Source organism: Zonotrichia albicollis, chromosome 10, assembly GCF_047830755.1.
Source record: "Zonotrichia albicollis isolate bZonAlb1 chromosome 10, bZonAlb1.hap1, whole genome shotgun sequence".
Taxonomy (NCBI): domain Eukaryota; kingdom Metazoa; phylum Chordata; class Aves; order Passeriformes; family Passerellidae; genus Zonotrichia; species Zonotrichia albicollis.
Window position 1 is genome coordinate 17,089,523 of NC_133828.1, and position 18,608 is coordinate 17,108,130.

The 18,608-nt window shown below is 44.9% G+C and overlaps 1 protein-coding gene across 1 annotated transcript; it reads right to left on the minus strand.

The window, feature by feature from the left end:
- Positions 1–6,657: 6,657 nt before the first annotated feature.
- CAVIN2 (caveolae associated protein 2) lies at positions 6,658–17,255 on the minus strand. The gene is made up of 2 exons (XM_005492770.4): positions 16,597–17,255; positions 6,658–9,228 (listed from the first exon to the last, which is right to left on the minus strand). Exons 1-2 carry the CDS (start codon positions 16,987–16,989, stop codon positions 8,446–8,448), a joined length of 1,176 nt encoding a protein of 391 aa, XP_005492827.1. The 5' UTR covers positions 16,990–17,255; the 3' UTR covers positions 6,658–8,445.
- Positions 17,256–18,608: the final 1,353 nt, after the last annotated feature.

An 18,608-nucleotide genomic window follows, 5' to 3' on the forward strand; every position in this document is an offset into this window, starting at 1 on the left:
TCAGGCACTGAAATTTGACAGCAGCAAACAAATAAGTGAGGAGACATTTTCCATTTAAGGATTTGAACCTCAATCCAGGTTTTTCCTTCTGTTGCTTCCAAAGCTTTTCATCATTTTCTCCCCATGTCTTCTTCTGTGCAGGAAATGATCCAAGTATGGTAATTATGAGAACCCCTGTATCTATTAACCTTGCATCCTGTAAGTCATTAACAAGAATTCATAGTACAGCCTTCCATTTTATGAGAGAGTTATTGAGCAAATGGAGAGTTTCTGAAAAAGTACATTAACAAGAATTAACAAGAATTCATAGTACAGCCTTCCATTTTATGAGAGTTATATAACAAATGGAGAGTTTCTGAAAAAATACAATAAAATGACAGGCAAAACCTTATGAGATGTTAGGAGTGGAGCAGGAGAGCTGCTGCTTTAGTTTTTGAGGAATGAATGGTGGGAAGGGTTCTTGGGTAGGTCTGTTCCTGGAGTTAGAGCAGAACCTGGCTTCCCTTGTGCCAAGTGGCACCACTAAATAAAGAAACTGAGGAAAGCCAGAAGGAACAAGCTGTTTCTCAACAGATCCGTGAGAATGGAGCAACTCCCACGGGAGGCAGGCACGAAGGAGAGAGGAATGGCCCAGCCAGCATGGCTGCCTCATATCTTAATATAGCCCAGCTTCTTGGCAAAGCAAGGGGGTGAGGCCCGGGGGAGGAGGAGAGCTGGGTGTGCTTTCCCCAAATCCTGCTTGCAATAGGAGAGGAATCCTGCTGGCTGTGCTGCAGTGAAGCTCTGGGGCTCAGTGATGTGCCAGTGAAATCCAGCTGTTGGAAGTGCACTCCTCAGAGCTTCCAGCAGATCCTGCCTGCCCCTGGTCTGCAGGAGGCAGTGGGGAAGGACCCAAGTGTCTGGACAGGAGGAGACTCCATCCTGCTGTTCAAGCACCTCTCCTCTTCCCCTGACCTCTCTCCCTCAAGCCCTGGAAGAAGCAGACATGGCAAATGTGATCTGTGAGCTTGCACTGCAGACCTGGCAAGGTGCTGTCACCACTGTGGGTTTCTGCAGGCTCAGGCTGAGCTATTTTGGTGTAAGATGATGCTTTTGCCTATTCCAGACCAACTTTTGTCAAACAAAAACTCGAAGCAAAATAAAAGTGATTGACTACATTGCACAGTAAAAATCACTTCTAGACCTAATCCTGGGCATTGCTTCAGCAATGCATTTTGGCAGGTAGAGAGATGATAAATATTGAGCTCTTTGCTCACTGGTGCTGTCTTACATGGCAGCTGTCCCACAGTAATTTCTGATTCCCTACTCCCATTTCCATATTATTGAGCTGTAGACCCTGTTGACCCTTGTTTTTCCTTTTTCCCGTTTTTGTTGGTGCCTCTTGGTTCTGTCCCAGCCTTTGTTCTGGGCACTCTGCCGGTGTTTCTCAGTAGCCTTTCAGCTCCTTCCTCCAGTTCCCCACCCTTCCTAGTGACTCCTTCCTCACACATTCCCTTCTCTCATGCACTCCCCACTGTTCCACTCCTTATCCACATTTTCCTACTTTTTTCTCCTCCTACACACTTCTTGTTTAATGCCTTCCTCCACTCCTGGCTGCATGTCAACTATTGTATCATTAAAAATTACTGAGAGCTAATTAAAATAAAAACAATGCATCAGGGATATTTTTTAGGACTAGATTTGTAGGATCCTACCAGTCTACTTCCCTTTTTAGCAGAAGAATTTACAGCCACTTCAAAATCCATTAAAACCTTTCCAGGTTCTCACCTTATTTGAAGCTGTGTGTCACATATATTTCATATCTATGATATAGGTAGTGTTTAATAGGTAGAGTATGACATGATTTTCTTTCAGTTGGGATATCTGGGCTTTGAGCCTAGCCCAAGAATGTGTATTTCTGTGTCCTGCAGCTTGCTTTTCCTTTGAAGAGTTGTGCAGTGGCACGCACAGGACACACAGGTGTTGTTCTAAAGAGCCTCAATGTGCCAAAAGAAACCTCCTTCTTTTCAGTTTTACCCAGGACATGTCACCCTTCGCTTTCAGTCATAACCTGCTCTCTGACTGCCAATCTCCAGCTACTGCCAACAGGAAAATGGTGACCCTTGCAGGGAAATGAAGGTTATTTAGAGAAAGTCACACAGAGCTCATAGCTTTCACTGTGGCCGTGTGGAAGTGACAACTGACCCTGCAAATGCAGGCAACTTCCCTGTGTTCATAATTTGTTTACCACTAGTCAGATGTTCTCACTGTCCCTTTTTCCATGTCTCTGGCAGTGCTGCAGTGGATCAGGGAGCAGGCAGGGAGTTAATGCAGCTCATGTTGTCACCCTCATGGGGCTCGTTTGCCTACAGGCATGTCAGAAGGAACAAGTAATATAAGGGCATATACAACCATAGCTGGCAGCACTCTGAAAGGATGCTGAAACTCCCTTTAAATGGATGGTGTAGGACATCAGGAGCTAAGTAGCTGAGGAATAAGATAAATTTCCTTGAGCAGTGCTGTGTTTCTGCAGTTGGGCTGTGCCTGGTACTCGATCTCAATGAGGATGTGTGTGTGGTGTGCAGTGCAGTCATCCCTTGTGTGCTTGTTGTTCCTAACACTGTCTTGCACATCTCCAGTATCCATCACAGTTCACATCACCTGCACTTCCACACAGCTCAAGCGTGATGGGAGGGAGCAAAGGCAAAGCCAGAGTCTCCTCACTGCAGATAATGGCACAGGGGTTACAGTGACTTTCTGGCCCCTACCTTCAGGAATTTGAAGGTTCAGGGTGTTTTTCCACAAACCTTGAGGGAGGAGCAGGGAAGCCTGCAGTGTGATTGATGCTGTGTTGGTTGGTGTTCTGCTCTTTCACGTTGTGCCTGCACAAGCCTGAGCCTGCATGTGCAGCTTCACACTGGAAAGGCCAAGAGCAAGCCACGTGTCCCTTCTGTTGGTGCAATCTGGGCTTGGTTCAGCTGCTGGGGATCACCCTGCAGAGCAGAGAGACATGCATGCTTGTTCTGTCTCTCCATTTTGGATTATGGCTGTTGGCTGAATGTGTGTGTCCTTGAATTTGCTGATTGTGTGTTTCTAATTATTCTCCAGCAACAGGCACTACAGGTTTTCTGAGCACTTTGCACCAGGACACAGCAGACTGTGTTGTAAGGGAAATGTAGGACAGCCACACACACACAAAGTCATGTAATCTCTTGTGATGATCCAATGTGATTATCTGCTGCGATATTCCAGGGAGCTGTACGGACAAGTTGTTCCAAGGCCAGATTTACACTGAAGGTAGTGAAGAGTATCACCATGATTGTGGAATTTGGAGGGTACATTGCAGCTGTGATCCGAGGGAAAGGAAATGTTGGGGGGTTTAAAGCCATTGAGTGGCAGAGGAGCAATGCTGGTGTGCAACCTTGCTGCCAGCCCGTATAACACAGTTCCCAATTTGGATCAATTCCAGCTCTCAGCCCCCAATTCACTAACCATGGGGGGAAGGACACGAGTCTTCTTCTGGAAGGTCAGTATTATTTAAGGTTATTGAAAGTGAGTAAGCCTGTTTCACCTTTATGAAGAAAACATTGCTGTGGAGTTTTTAGGAGGCACACAGTTATAATGAATAATGAATGTATGATACTTGGTGTAGTGTTTAGCTCAGCCTGAGAGAGAGAAAATAATGGAAGTCTCTTCTTTCTGCCTGGGTGTTCAAATGAAGGAAAATCAAAGCTGTTATACCAGAGCTATATATCAGCTAACATATTTTAGGAACTGTGGAATGATCATAATTACAAAAAAGTCCTCCAGAGAGAAATTATGAGTCATAGTTTATGTTCTCTTTGGTGTTGCTATGGAAAAAGAGGTTAGTGCCAATGGTCATACAGCAATATTAATCTCTGATCTGAAAGAAAAATAAATAACAATCTCTAGCTTAACCCAAAGCAGATTTATTCCCAGTTACTGCAGCACAGTCCATTAAAGGGGATAACCACATAAGAAAAATTAAAGATGACGTTGATTATCAGTTTTCAGCATGCAGTTAGGGAGAGTTCCTTATTTGAATTCAGACTCCCACAAATGACTCGGTGGAGTGAGAGGAAGAGGGGGAAAAAGGCAGTTTGATCAAAAGGAGGGCAGGAAAGATCAGCCACCACTGACAGCTGCAAGTATGCTGATTAAAATTTCTTTATGCACGCAGTTAGACCCAGCCCGGGGTGGAAGCTGGTTCAGTGCAAATGCTGTAACAAAACGCTGGCAAGGGGCAGTGTGGGGCGGTGGAAAGCGGCTCTGAGCCTTTTTCCGTTTGTTTGGGAGAGCCGGGCGGTGAGTCAGGAGCGGTGGATGCCTGGGTGCTGAGTCAGCACCTCCGGGGCTCTGCCATTCTTTCCTGGCCCTCGTTGCCTTGCCGAGGCAAAACCCTGACCAGCACCGGGGCCAGGCAGCTGCGGGATTCGCTTTGCTGTGGGTGAATCCTTTTCTTTGCCTGTAAGATGACCTGACAGCTTCCCCTTGACTCCCAGAGTGTGTCTGTCTCAGTGGGTCATAGTAGAACTTCTACCCCTGCCTATCTGATGTTTGCAAGAGTTGTAGCTCTGCTCTCTCTGTCACAGGCAGCTCCCAACAGCACAGACCTTGCAGTCAGAACTTTGCTTTAAATTTTGCTCACAGTGCACCCTGCAAAGCAGGGCAGAGCCTTCCTTTCTGCCATGTGCTGATGGCAGGATAGCTTTTTGTTGGGTTGATGAGCTAAGCAGATTGGATTGGGGAGATACAGGGATCTCATGTCCTGCATCTGTGCACACACAGCTTACTGATGATCCCAGGAGCTGTATGTGTGGCCCAAAACCATTGTGTGGCTCAAAGCATCTTTTGAACCAGCTGAAGGCTTTTCACTAACCTTCAGGGTTGGACTGGCCCCTTGTGAAGAGTCTGACCTCGAACAAATTGCCACTACTTCACTAATTCTTCTGAGCTTACCTCTTTTTAATTGAGTGACTATCAGTCATCGCTTGTGCAGCTGTTTGGCATTACAGCCTGCAACAACAAAGGGTTTGCACTGCATCAGTGTTAAGGGCTGTCCAGGTGTATTTTACCTTCTGATCCTTTTCTTCTCTCCTTTCTTCTGTTAAAGAGAACATGCTTCACTCAGGCCTGTATGATGGCTTTCACTGCACTCCCTTATTTGCCAGTGAAATGGTCTAGAAAACCCCGATCTATGCCTTTTCACAGAGGAGCTGGCTCGTGGGTTAGCACGTGGGGGTCAACATGGGATGCTCTTTGCTCTTTCCCCTAAAAGGGGACAGAAGTGTCAGCTGGTTTTGTGTCATTGAAAATGGAAGTATCAGCAGCTGCTGAGTGCAGCTAGTTTAAATATTTATACCATAAGGGCTTTATCACACCCTTTTTCTTTGTGCAGAGCTGCCGCCGATTCCGGTGGAGGTCAGACTCTGAATCTGTGCAGCAGCTCACAGGTCAGGTCCTCCAAGGAATTGTGGTACAAGTGGAGCTTACTGTTACTGAGTTAGGAAGTGTAAACAAGCAGTTTTTAAAAAAAGTAATTATGTAGACAAACCTGTCAGCACCATCACAGAATACTTGTGCATATGCCTGACATCTGCCAGCCTGACAAGATCCAGGCACATGCCTGAGATACTTGAAAGAATGCAGGGCTGCTGGTCCCAGTCTGCAATCCTCTACAATCCCCCCTCAAACACTAACTTCTGCAGGCTGATGTTTGCAGGCAGGCCTTGAGAGTGGAAGGCAAGGGGAAAAAACAGCTTGGGGACATCTTGAGAGCCTGAGCTTGCTTCCTCCTCTGGGTTTATAAGACAGCACAAAAGCAGACATTCATGAGTTGAGAGACTATTTTTCTCTCTTGCAAAGCATGCTTTCTTTTGTTTGTTAGGATTACAGACCCACCTGTCCTTGTACATGCGCAATTGTGACGGAGAAAACATTTAATTCCAGTCCTGCAACTGCTGGCTGTGTGTGTGTGTGTGCTGTATTCTGAAGTGGGTATTTGAGTTAATTCCCCCAGATGCTCAGGATCTGCATTTCCAATGGTTTTGCTGGATAGCATTGTAATGCTCTTAGAACACTGTGCATGGGATTCATTTCAGCATCTCTGAAACTGGATAAAGCATGGCCAGGGGTATTGTTTGAATTAAAGCTTAGCAGGACAAACAAACCAGCATATCTGAAAGCACAATGTAAACATGATGCTGAGGCTCCTGGTTAGCACTTCGTGGCTGTGGGAGGTTGACAGCTGCTGCATAAAGGTTAAACGTGCTTTCTTTGGTCTGTCAGTAAAATTAAGCCTGCTAAAGACTATGTGGCACTCCAGAAGACAAGAGTTTATCTGCGTGCATAAACAGAACATAGTCTTCAATATAAATATGCTTTCAGGACTATTTAGGGTATTAGGAGTATGCTGCAGCCCAATAAAAAGATGCAGATTGAGCCAGGAGATTTTGGAAAGTGCCTGAGTATTTTTAGATGGGCTAGAAGTGTCTGGAAAGCAAAGCACTGGTGTTTGCATTGCTAAATAACAGCGCAGGATGAGAAAGAAAATTGTATAGATACAACAGGGACATGAACAGAAGTAATAAATACTTGACCTTTAAATTTCATCTTTGCCAGCTTCTCAGACTGCTTTCTCCCAAAGACTGACATGGCTGTGTTTTATATTATGCTTTTATTTGTCATATTCATAGTTAGTTACAAGTAAAAATTATTGAAATCCACTGTAGTTAATACAAAATAAAAATATAGCTGCACGAGTTATGCCATGATTTTTCTTAGAAACAGTATCTTCTATATGATACCATGCACTTAAGAGCTTAACTCTTAACAGTACTTGCCTACACTAAGCTCTGACAAACTAACTTCCAGTGTGATTTACTGGTTACAGATATTATCCCTGTGGAGTAATACCTGTTAATTATTTCATAATGGTACTTCTGCTGTAGCTTGTATTTCCCCTGTAATGTGTGATTCTAAACACAAAAGGAAGCAACCTTTTAGTGCAATGTTAAGTATCAGTAGATTTTTTATGTATATAAAAAAATAAAAATAACCCACTGCATAAACAACCAAGGATGTGAGGGAACTGTTGTGGGTATTGTGCTTCCCTTTCCTCCCTTGCCCCTTACCTTTAAGTGACAGGAATGAACATTCATAGTGAACAAACTACCTTTCAATTAATTTTGAAAAATTACAGACTAGTAATTTTGAGAGCAGGTGGGTGGCTTTGATCAAAGTTACCAGCAGAGAACCAAATCCTGTGGCTTTGCAGGCTCATACTTAGGTAAACTCATCCCTGCCATGAAGTTCAATCCATAACACATTGTTCCCTTTGGACATGCCTGAAAGAGTATTTCACCTTTTTTGAAGAAATTGTCCTTACATCCCTGTAATTATCTAACTTTCCTGTGTAGATATAGCTTTATATATGAAATAATCTGTAAAAAGATAAATTATGCTATTTTCAAAATACTCTGAGATACAAAGTTGTGCAGGTGCAAAATTTGATAGTATATTGCTATAAAGACTATGAATTAATTAGTGTTATCTGAGTATATATACTTTAAGCTGGGAGTATAGATTGAATACTGTGGGGGGCGTTATTTTTGCTTTTTTTTTTACATTTCATAGCATTTCATATTTTCTTCAGGATACCTTCATGTTCCTATCAAACACTTTTTTCTTTTGAATTTCTGACCCCTTAAAGGTACAGTAACTGATCACACATTCATGCTTGTCATTAATGTGTTTCTGTAACTCTGATAAATTGAAAAACACCTTTTTTTTTTTTTGCCCCCCCCACCTAAACACAGTGATTTTTTTTCTAAATGAGTAGCAAGTGACTACTGGCAAAAATCTTTCCCCCACTGAAATGGATGGAACTGGGTTTTCAGCTTTGCCCTACAAGTACTCTGCTCTTTTAGTCCTATGGTGCTGTGGAGCAAAGCCCTGAACAAACTGCACGTGTGTGCACAATTACTGAGGCTGTTAATGTTCACAGAGCATGGCAAGGCAACTGAAATCAAACATTGCCATTGGTATTCCTACATTGACATACAAAACTACTCACAGTGCTGGGAAATACAGGGGGGAGAGAAGAGAAGAGAACAGAAATGCTTGGGTCTTGGCTACTCTCCATGCGTTCCTCTGACCTAACTCTAAAAAAGCCACTTGGTCAGCTTGCTTCTACCAGACACCCTGTCCTCCTGCTAGTCCCTGACACCAGCTGGCAGCCTCTCTAAATTCATCAACACCAGTGACTCTGCCTAAAACAGAGCACGTTGCAGCTTTAGTCGTTGACCTTGCCCACTCTGCGTTCAATAAATTATCGCTGCAGAGGAAAGGATGGAAGAGTCGCTCCTCCTGCCTGTGCAGGTGAAACCAGTTCCTCCCCTCAGGAAAACCGTGTGTGTCTGGCAGGAGAAGGGGGGCTTGGGCTGCCTATGCTGTTTGGTCCACCTGCAGGACGGCTGCTTGGGTCGTTTCTTCATCAGACTGCTCCATCTCCCCGCTAAATGGGTTTCTCTCATCCAACAGTTTCTGGCTAGAAGCTTCTAGAGGCACGCCGTACTCTTCATCATCTTCCACGATGGACAGCTCGATGTTGTTGTTCATCGAGGCCTTCCCTTCCCCTGCGGCCTCCTTCTCCGGGGTGTCGCTGGCTGCCTTGCCCTGCTCGGCCAGGGAGGTGCTGGGGGTCATGTCCGAGTGCATGCTGGCGAAGGACACCTCGTCCTCGTTCTCGGCCTGCTCGGTGCTCGCCGTCTCCGAGGGCCTGTCCTCGGCTTCCGCAGGGCTCTCCCCCTCACGGCCTTTCTTCGTGCCGAATCCCACTTTGAAACCCGGGCCCTTGCCAGAGGAGGACTTCTGGTGATGCACAGTGAGTGACTTCTTGATCTTCTCTCTCCGTTCGGGCGACACAATCTTTGTGCTGATCTTGTTCATCTTCTTCTCGATGTTTTGGCGGGAAAACGCTTTCTTCAGGCTGTCCACCTTCTTGAGGCTGGATCTTTTAAGTTTCTCAGCTCTTGATTCTTCTGTTTTCTCCTCTGCGCTGTCATCCAAGTCATCTCCCTCAGGAAACATTTCATCATCTGAACCCAACTCCACTGTGTGCAAGGTTTCTTCCAGTGTTTTGTTCTCATCCATGGGCTCCTCTTTTCCTTCTGTAATGCTGGGAATGGGCTCTTTTGCAAAAACACTGGCAGGGATCTCATTTTCCTCCTGAAAGGATTGACAATATTTGAGTTTCTTAGTTCACGGGATACAAATTTAACAAACAAAGCACAACCCTGAGCAATTGTTTTCCCCTTCCCCATGATGAGATGAATGCTGAATGTTTATTGTTTTTTTCCATACATTTAACCAGTAACAAACCACTCAAAGCCCATTGAACCATTAGCTGGTAAAGTTTAAGACTTATGAGCTGTCAGCTGTAAGACTACTCTTTGAAAGTGACTTGGGGTGTATAGAGAATGGAAATCCTGTTCTTTTAATTTATATTAGATACTCTTCAGTGAGAGTTTAGCTGTGAAGTTGTACAGCTGTCCCTGGGGAGAAGCGAGGGTATGGTGGGGAGGGAGGTTGTACTGAAGACCTCCAAAAATCACATAACCCCACAGAGCTCTCAGTTTCTCGAGCCAAAGACTCAGAATATCCCTGCAGAAGTGTTGGGTCCATCTGGGAAGTATCTCAAATGACAAATGCAGTTAGCACTTTTGCCATATTCCTGGAAAATATATGTTGCTGTTAGAAATGGATTGTTGATATTAGAAATGGATTGTTGATATTGAGAAACCATGAAGTTTATGGTGTTTAGAGTACACTCTGTTTTACAGCTATTTACAGAAAAAAACCCAAAAAACCTAAACTAGTAAATTTTGTTGGTAAACATTAAAATGTGGACAGGACAACTCCTTGAAATGTAAGGATAGAAATTTATGGTATACAGAAATAAAAAGACACTATACCACATAGAAAACAGGAGATTCTAGCTAACAGGGAAAGTATTGCTTTTTAGAAACAAAACCAAGAAAGGAAAGGGAAAGGGAAAGGAAAGGAAGAACCGGAAGAGGCTGGGCAGGAGCTGCAGGTCATAACGAGGGATGTCTGTGCCCACCAAGTGCACCAGCTCTGCAACCCCGAGCAGATCAGAGGCAGCACAATGAGCACTCTGTTCTCTGCAGGTTCTGCAGGCATCTACCCATGCAAAGAAAATGAGGCTCTTTGCACACTCCCTTCCCCTCTCAGCACTTGGAGCCTTGGATCTGCATAGTCCCTACTCATTACCTTCTTTATCGCTTTCAGACAGAGTGCATGCAATTTCGCTTCCTCACATGCATTGCGAGGATTTTCTTTTCCCTCCTCCTTCCACATTTATCTTTAGATACAAAAAGCAGTAAGTGCTGAGTGAAATTGTTGTAATAGTCTCAGATCTGTCCCCAGTGGGCCTGAGTGTACAGTTAAGGGGGAAAAAGGCCACACACACTTTTCCAAGTTCATGCTCATTATTTCAGGACTGAGCATACAGCTGTGATCACTGAAGAGAATAGTGTCTTGGGTTAAATTTGCTGTCAAGGCTGTTGTACATGGCTGCTGTTTATTCTGGGGATGAGGAAGCTCAGGGGTGACCTTATTGCTCTCTACAACTCCCTGAAAGGAGGTTGTGGCCAGGGTGGGGGTCAGACTCTTCTCCCAGGCAACCAGTGACAGGACAAGAGGACACGTAGCTGTGTGTCACAGAGGATATGTTGGACATTAGGAAGAATTTCTTTACAGAGAGAGTGATTAGAGGCTGGAATGTGCTGCCCAGGAAGGTGGTGGAGCTGTCTCTGGAGGTGTTTAAGAAAAGACTGAACGTGACATTTGGTATTGTGGTCTGCTTGACAAGGTGGTCTTGGGTCACAGGCTGGACTCAATAATCTCATTTCCAACCTAATTGTTTCCGTTATTCTGTGATCCTATTAAAAACTAGGACTACTTTGGTAGTCCTTCTAGAACCCAAGACTATGCAATAGGCAGAATAATTTTATACCACATTTTTAGATATATACACACAGAGTGATTTGAGTGTGCTGGTTAATATCCCATGTGGATATAAAAATGAGAAGTATGGAAGAAATGGAGCTGGTTTGACAGTTTGTACATGCTTTGTTCCTGTGTGTTCTGCACACCTCTCTGGGCCAGTGGCCTCAGTCAGATCCGCTGGCACACAGCTGTACAAGCCCTCTGCCTGCAGGAGAACATCCAATGAAGCCCACACTCTTCTCCCCACACCTATTCTGTTGCTGCAACTGTCAGCAACACTGACCAAGATAACAAAACAAACCTGCACCAGCTTTAAGTGAAACCAGCTGCTAACTGCTGTACAAATATTTATATTTTCTCTCCACTGCAGTTAATGAAATGTGGATTACATGAGTGGGTGCAGCATTGAATTATTCCCCAGAGCACGAGAACTCAGGATAAAACATAATTTTCATGTCTAGTGCATTCTTTCCAAACCTAGGTAATCACACGCAGTTTTAGACATCTGAACGTTCAGGTGTAAGTGCCTGAGTGGTACAGAAAGCTCTGATTTTAATGAGAGGTGGGTTGTTACTTTTTAAGTGTTTTATCTAGGAAAGTGGTGTCATATGAGTTTAATCACAGTGCAGTCGGAGCCAGAGATGGGTCTGAAAGGTGTTTCTCAAGGTCAGTTTGGCTCTGTCTACAGTGTTCATGTTGAACTGAAGTGCTGTATGCAGTCTCTAGAATAATATGGATACAGGTTTGATTACAATTTTTTATCAATTTTCTGACTGAGCTAAAGAAAGACTGTCGAACTACCCATGTTTATAAAGGGGAAAAAACCCCAAACAAAAATACACTGCATAATAATGGGCTAATGACTGCATTAAAAGCAGATCCTAGGTGGTCCCTGGCTATCAGGCAGTACTGGAATTCAAGTGATCAGCCCTCTGTCTAAGCTTGCTACATGGCTCTGGAAAACATCAGCCTCTGGGCATCCATTTGTGTGCTTATAAAATGGGAATGACATGCTTCCTATGCCATGCTTCCCAAAGACCTCAGGATTACAGGAACCATGAAAATGCAAATGAAAATAAATGAAGTAAAATGCTTTGGAAACATGAGGGTGCTATAGCAGGAATGCTCTGTGGTGGAACAGTATTTCTGTTTCAAACATGGTTACTGATAACACCTTGTAAGTGGGCTATTGATAACTTTCTGGTCTTACAAGTTTATGTGACAGTTGTATTTTGTTTTTGATACATTTTTAAGCAGGCTGCTATTTTATTTAGGAAGACTAGAACAATACACTGAAAAACGCCAGCTGTTACAAACTGCATAACTATTTTCCATGCTAAAAGTAGTAGAACTTTGATCTTTTCTTCTTGATCTAATCTAAAATTCTAAGAAAGCAATACATCTTTGTATTTTCCACATCTGAGTTCAAAAACAGCCCTTGCATTTTTTCCTCAGATGGGCTTGACTGTAGGTAGCTAGCTCCTCTGAATTTTATTTTTCCATGTAGCAGATGAATAGAACAGTGGAAGTCCTCTGCATAAAACAACTCTTGCTAACACTGGTAATACTTGCATGGTTAAAATCAGTGCCTTCCTTGTGGCTTTTATCAGCCATCCCTGGGAACTTCCTGCAGGTCAGAATTGCATCCCTATCTTTTACAAAAAGGAATAAGATCCATAAGAGTGCACTACAAAACTGGGTGGCCTGAGCCAACAGGTGGCTAATTTACTCAGGAAGTGCTGATTCTCTGATGCTGCATGAGGGAAATCAATCTGCTTTGGTTTGGTTTCTTTTGTTATATTTGCTGTATGAGGCCGTGACCTTCAAGGAGGAGAGAAGGCATTTTCCCAGCCCTGCTCCTCTGTATGTTGCTGTTACATGCCCAAATGATCAGTAGCCTAAAACTTGTTTTGCTGCACAAAATAGGTCAAAACATGACAAATCCTCCTGAAACCGGCTCTGGCTATTTTCCTTTGGACAATGCAGCTCTGCAGGCTTGGGTGTCACAGTGGAGTGAGGGAGGGCAGGAGCAAAGTGCCACCAGCCCATTTGCACATCCTGGGCAGGCTGGGGTGGTGGCTGCACGGTCCCCTGACCTCCCACAGCACAGCTGGGCCAAGCCCAAACAGCTGTGGGAGGTATTTCTGTCATTAATCAACATCAGAGTATTCTCTCTGCAAGGCTCCAGCGGGGAACACAGCATTATCAGCTTATAGTTCTTCTGGTTCCCTCACTTGTTCATTTGGGAGCTTGTAGCTGCTTTTGCAAAAGATTACTGCAGTGATCTGAACAAGAAGGTACAATAAAATAGCTAATTTTTGGTGCCCTCCTCTTGCTTTATTTTAGGAAGAAGGATTTACCAACAGCAAAGGTAAAGGACTGAAAAGGACTTGAACATTAGCGTGCTTGACCCCAAGCTGCAATTTTGACTTATTTCATCTGTCCTATTTCCATGACATTTAACCAGTAATCATGACATTTAATTGAAAAATTAAGCATGAGCCTTTTTTTTAATCTTCCATTCTGCTTTTGCAGCTAAAAAAGCAAACAAAACCCCCACCAAACCAGAACCAAAAAGCTGGTCATGTGGCGAGAACAAAACAGAGGGGAACAATGCCAAAGCTTAACAAGGATTTTTAAAACAGTCACTTCAGTGTTTTGCTGAATTGCTGTGTCATTTATAATAACTTTTGCATCCTCAAATTCTTGGAATGGAGCTCCTTTAAAATATGCCACCAATTAAAAAAATATATGCAGATGTTCTAGGGAGAGAAAACTAAGAGCATTTTAATGGAAAATATGTAAATAGGTGAACTTTTCTAAACACAGTTCATTCTCAGTGCATATGCAGAGGGAAAGCTGATGCTGGCACATGGCAGCACAACTTCATAAAATGCAGAGCTGGAGCTCAGTCGTGTGTTTTGGCTATGCTCAGTGCTCCCACCAAGTATCAGGGAGTTTAGGGTATATGTGAATGCAGAACTGAATCACTAATGTGAATTTTTATTTTCATATTGAGCTGTCTGCCTAAGCTGGGGAAGCTGCTTCTAATGAGGAACAGGCTCTGTGAAGTTTGGCATTGTTTTTTTTTTCCAGTGGAAAAGAAGGATCCCCCAGCTGAAGAGGAGTTCCATACATCCAGATTCCCCTTTGTTTTCACAGAGACCTGGCGTCAATATGGCTTCATTATGTGACTTCTCCTTCCTGCAATTGTTTTTCCATGGATTCCTGTGCAAGGCAGGACAGAAACCCAGCCAGCCTGCTGTTTATCCCCTGTGCAGTTATCCTAGCAAGGAGTGGCCCTGCTGACTACCAGACTGTCCCTCCTGCAGCCTGAAAGGAGGGACAGTCCATGGTGCCATTTAACTGCAGGGCACTGCCAGGAGCAATTCAAAGTTGGGGGTTTTTTTTAAGCAAGTTTAACTGCAGTGTTTCTTTTTTTGGGTCTTGTGCTCCTGATCTGCACTGGCTTGGAACTGGTTAAGTTCATCATCCTCCACTGTGGTGACATTTTCTGGTGAGAGATGGGAACTGAGTCACCTAAATCCCTGTAAAAGCTGTGGAGAGCAGATCTGCTGTCCAAAGGCACCACCCCAGGGACAGGCAAAAGATTTTCTTTATCTGCTGTTCTGGGACCCAGGCCTGTGCTGTTTGCCTTAGGTTTGTGCACTATTAAGGAACAGTTCAGAGGTTTCAACATGCCTTAGCTTTACACCCCTATTTAGTGTCAGGAAACGAGCCAGCCGGACTCTGCTTTACCCTCAAACCCTTCCTGGGGATTTTTACTGCTGCTTTCACCCAGTGCCTGCAGATTGCTGCCAGTGGAAGATCCCCACCCAAGCTAACCCCAAATGTCCTGCACACACAGAGCTCTGTTTGTCTTTCCTCCCTGCATTATGTCATCCCAAAATAGTAAATATTGAGTTCTCTGGAGGAAGACGCTCCTTGTAACAGCAAGGCCTTAATTCTCACACTCAGAGGTATGAGAAATGTTAAAAATTACCTTCCCCCAGGCCTTGCTGGTGCACCCACCCCATGGGAAAATGTCTAGGTCTGAACCTGTCAGCTCATTAGCCACTCATTAGCTAACAGGGCCTGGGAGATGGCATGGCCATGGATCCTAAATTACTTGCAGAACTGCAGAGAACATGTGTCTTTTAATTTACCCAGTCTCTGGAATAATTTCCACATTCCTTCTGGGGTGGAAACATGCTGCAGCTCCTCCTCTTCTGGCCTGACAAGCCTGGGCTGTAATTTGGGAGAACAATAAGCAGGGAGGTGGGGGCTTCCTTTCTGGGGGAATTGCCTGTGCACTGACCAGGCCTGCCAGCTTTTTACAACCAAGCACCGCTCTCTTATTTTGGGATTGTTTAGGAAAAAGCCCCAACAAACCAAGGAGCAGAGTTAGTGGCTGACAGAGGTAACACCCAGCTGACAAGCTCAGAATGGTGAGGTGCCCGAGCTGTCACTACCCCAGCCCAGCATTTGCTCTCCTGCCCTCCCTCAGTGATTTGTGGAGGCCTGTCTTTATTTCTTTTAAATATGTGAAAGTCCTGTCCTGTGTTTAGTTAAACTCACGGCGTGCTCTATCCAGACCATTGCTTAAAAAGGGGAAAATATGCAAACTGCTGCTATCACTCGATGGACTGCCAGGAAGCTGAGATTTTAAGCTGAATTTTTAGCTCATCCCTGAATGGGCCAGATCAGTCCTGCAGAGTGAAGAAGGGCATGAAGAGATAGGGAGATGCAGCCCTGCTTCCCTCCTGCTTCCAAGGGCAGAGGCAGTGGCAGTTTTTAGGGGCATTTCCTCTGCAAGTTTGCAAAATGGGCTCTCAAGAGTTTGGAAAAACGTAAGGGCCCTTCCAGTTTACTTAAACCCCGAAACACACAATAAAACAAACCTTTCACCAAACATATGCTGGGAGTTAGTAAAACACGGCTTTCCCTTCATTTGCAGAGAATAAGAGCTGGCAGATTTCTCACGCATGCTAAGAGTTAGCAAAACAAGGTCTCTTCCCTCAGGTTTGCTAGGAGTTAGTAAAAGACAATTTTATCTCCAAGACTGCAAGAGCTAAAGAGAATATTCTATTCTATTCTATTCTATTCTATTCTATTCTATTCTATTCTATTCTATTCTATTCTATTCTATTCTATTCTATTCTATTCTATTCTATTCCTTCACAAAGTTTGCTAAAAGTTAGCCAAAGAAAGGAAAAGAAAACAAAGGAGGGGAAAAAGTGTTTCCCTCAAGTTTGCAAGAGTAAAGAGCGACTTCTCTTTTCCCAAATTTCCTAAGAGTTAGGAAAACATGCTTTCTGCACGTCCACAAAGAGGAAAAGCGGGCGTTTCTTCTGCATCTGCTAAGACTAAAAGAGGGCGCGTTCCCCAAGCTTGAGAGTTAGCAGAAGACTACTCTTTCCCCAAGTTTTCTAAGGTGAAGAAGTTTTTCCTTCCACATTTGCCGAGTTAGCACAAAGCCAGCTGCGGTGTCCGAGTGTGCGGAGGGTTAGCAGGCAGCAGCATCAGGGGGTTGTTCCCGGGCGGGGATCAGAGCAGGGCTCTCACCTGGAAGATGAGCACCTTGAAGCGGTCTCGGCGGAGCAGCTGGGCGTGGTGCTGCTCCAGCCGCCGCACCTGGTCGCACTGGCGGTCCAGGCGCTCCCGCACGGCGCGGGTGTTCGCGCACACCTTCCGCGACTTCTCCAGCAGCTTCTCCACCGTCTCGCCCGTGGCGCCGTGGCTGCGGCACAGCTTCACCAGGTCCTCCTGGATGCCCCGCACCGCCCCTTCCAGGCCCCGCTGCCTCTGCTCCATCTGCCGCTGGTTCCCGTCCACCTTCTCCAGCATGGACACCAGCTTCTCCAGCAGGGCCAGCACGGTCAGCGCGTTCACCTGCCCGCCGCCCGCCTCGGCCGCCGGCAGCGGCGGCACCGCGCTGCCTGCTGCGGCCTCGCCCATGGCTGCACGGCCCGCACCGCACCGCCCGGCCGGGCCGCTATAAGGGCAGCGTCGAGCCCTCCCTCGGGGAGGATTCGGGCAGGGCCCGGCCCCGGCCCGCCCCGGGCAGGGCTGTGACCGCCCCGGGCAGCGCCGAGCGTGTCCCGGGCCCGGGCAGGGCTGTGACCGCCCCGGCAGCGCCGAGCGTGGCCCGGGCCCGGGCAGGGCTGTGACCGCCCCGGCAGTGCGGAGCCTCACCCGGCCCAGCCTGGCCCGGCCCGCGGTGAATTGAATGAGCTGCCGGCCCTCGGCAGCATCAGTAGATGGCAGGAGATACCGCGGAATGCAGCCCCTCTGAAGGAGGAGAGGGAGAATGTGTTGGTGGTGATGATCCCGGGGAGAGGCTGTGGGTGTAGACCGGAGTTCTGAAGGCCTTAAACTAATAAGAATAATTAAAAGTGTTTAAATTATCGCTTTAATCAATAATACGATTATTACAGTAATTGTATGTGGACATGCTTTTAAAAAAAGCATGCTTTTAAAAAAAGTAAATTACTACTGTAATAAATACATCAATTATTACATTAATCACATATTAATGTGCTCTGACAATATACAATATACAAAAATATACAATATACAAAAATTATATCAGTACATTTATTCTTATATCAGCATTCTGATGATAGTTTGTAATAATTGTGGTAATAATTAACAAACTTATGACACATTTACTCATGGTGAATCAAAGCTCCCATAGTTCCTTCCACCCCGTGCAACACCAGACTGTGTTTTGGGGTTTTTAAAAAATAATGATGTAAATATTTTTATCTCCTCATTGGTTTTATTGTTATTATTAGAGGGCTTTAAAAATAATTTAGGTGATGGCTATTATTCTATTCGATTCAATTCTATTCTACTTGGTTAGTAAAAAATCTGAAACAAGTGTGGTGTTGCATGGGTGGAGGGAATGCCAGGAGCTTGAATTCCCTCCACATCCCTTGGGATGTGGAGATTAGCTGGGCACTCTGGTTGTCCTGCCCAGATTCTCCAGGCTTTCTTCAGTGAGAAAAAATCATAAGGTTGAGTGTGGCTGTTTTGGGGAAATAGTGATAAATTGGGTGTGGTGGCAGGGGCACTGTGTTCCCGAGTACCAAAAGGAGCTATTTGGCATGAAGAGATACCAAGCTGTTTATTTAGAATAGAGCATAACTTTATCTGTTATCACCAGGGAAAATGTTGCAACATTCCATGGACTTGGGTGTTTCATCCTGTACTGATGATTTTGAGCAGTCAATATCTGTCTTCTCTCCTTTGCGTTTGCTTGGAAACAGGACTTCTTGCTGCAGCACAGATGTTTCCAGTGCTTGGCTGTGTAGGATTCTAATATTTGGGTAGCTGACATATAACATTTTCTAATATTTGGCCAAATATGCTTTATGATTTCCCTTTATCCTGCAGGTTAAAAGCATCTATTTGGAGTCCAAATGACCATGATTTCTGTCCTTTCCTTTGGATGCAGAAGAAAAGAAAAAAGCATTTTACCATAAAAAGGAATAAAACCTAATGATTGAAGAGCTATGCAAAGGAGTTACCCATTTCAAATACTGTGTGCTGAATGTTCTGCAATGTTACCTTTT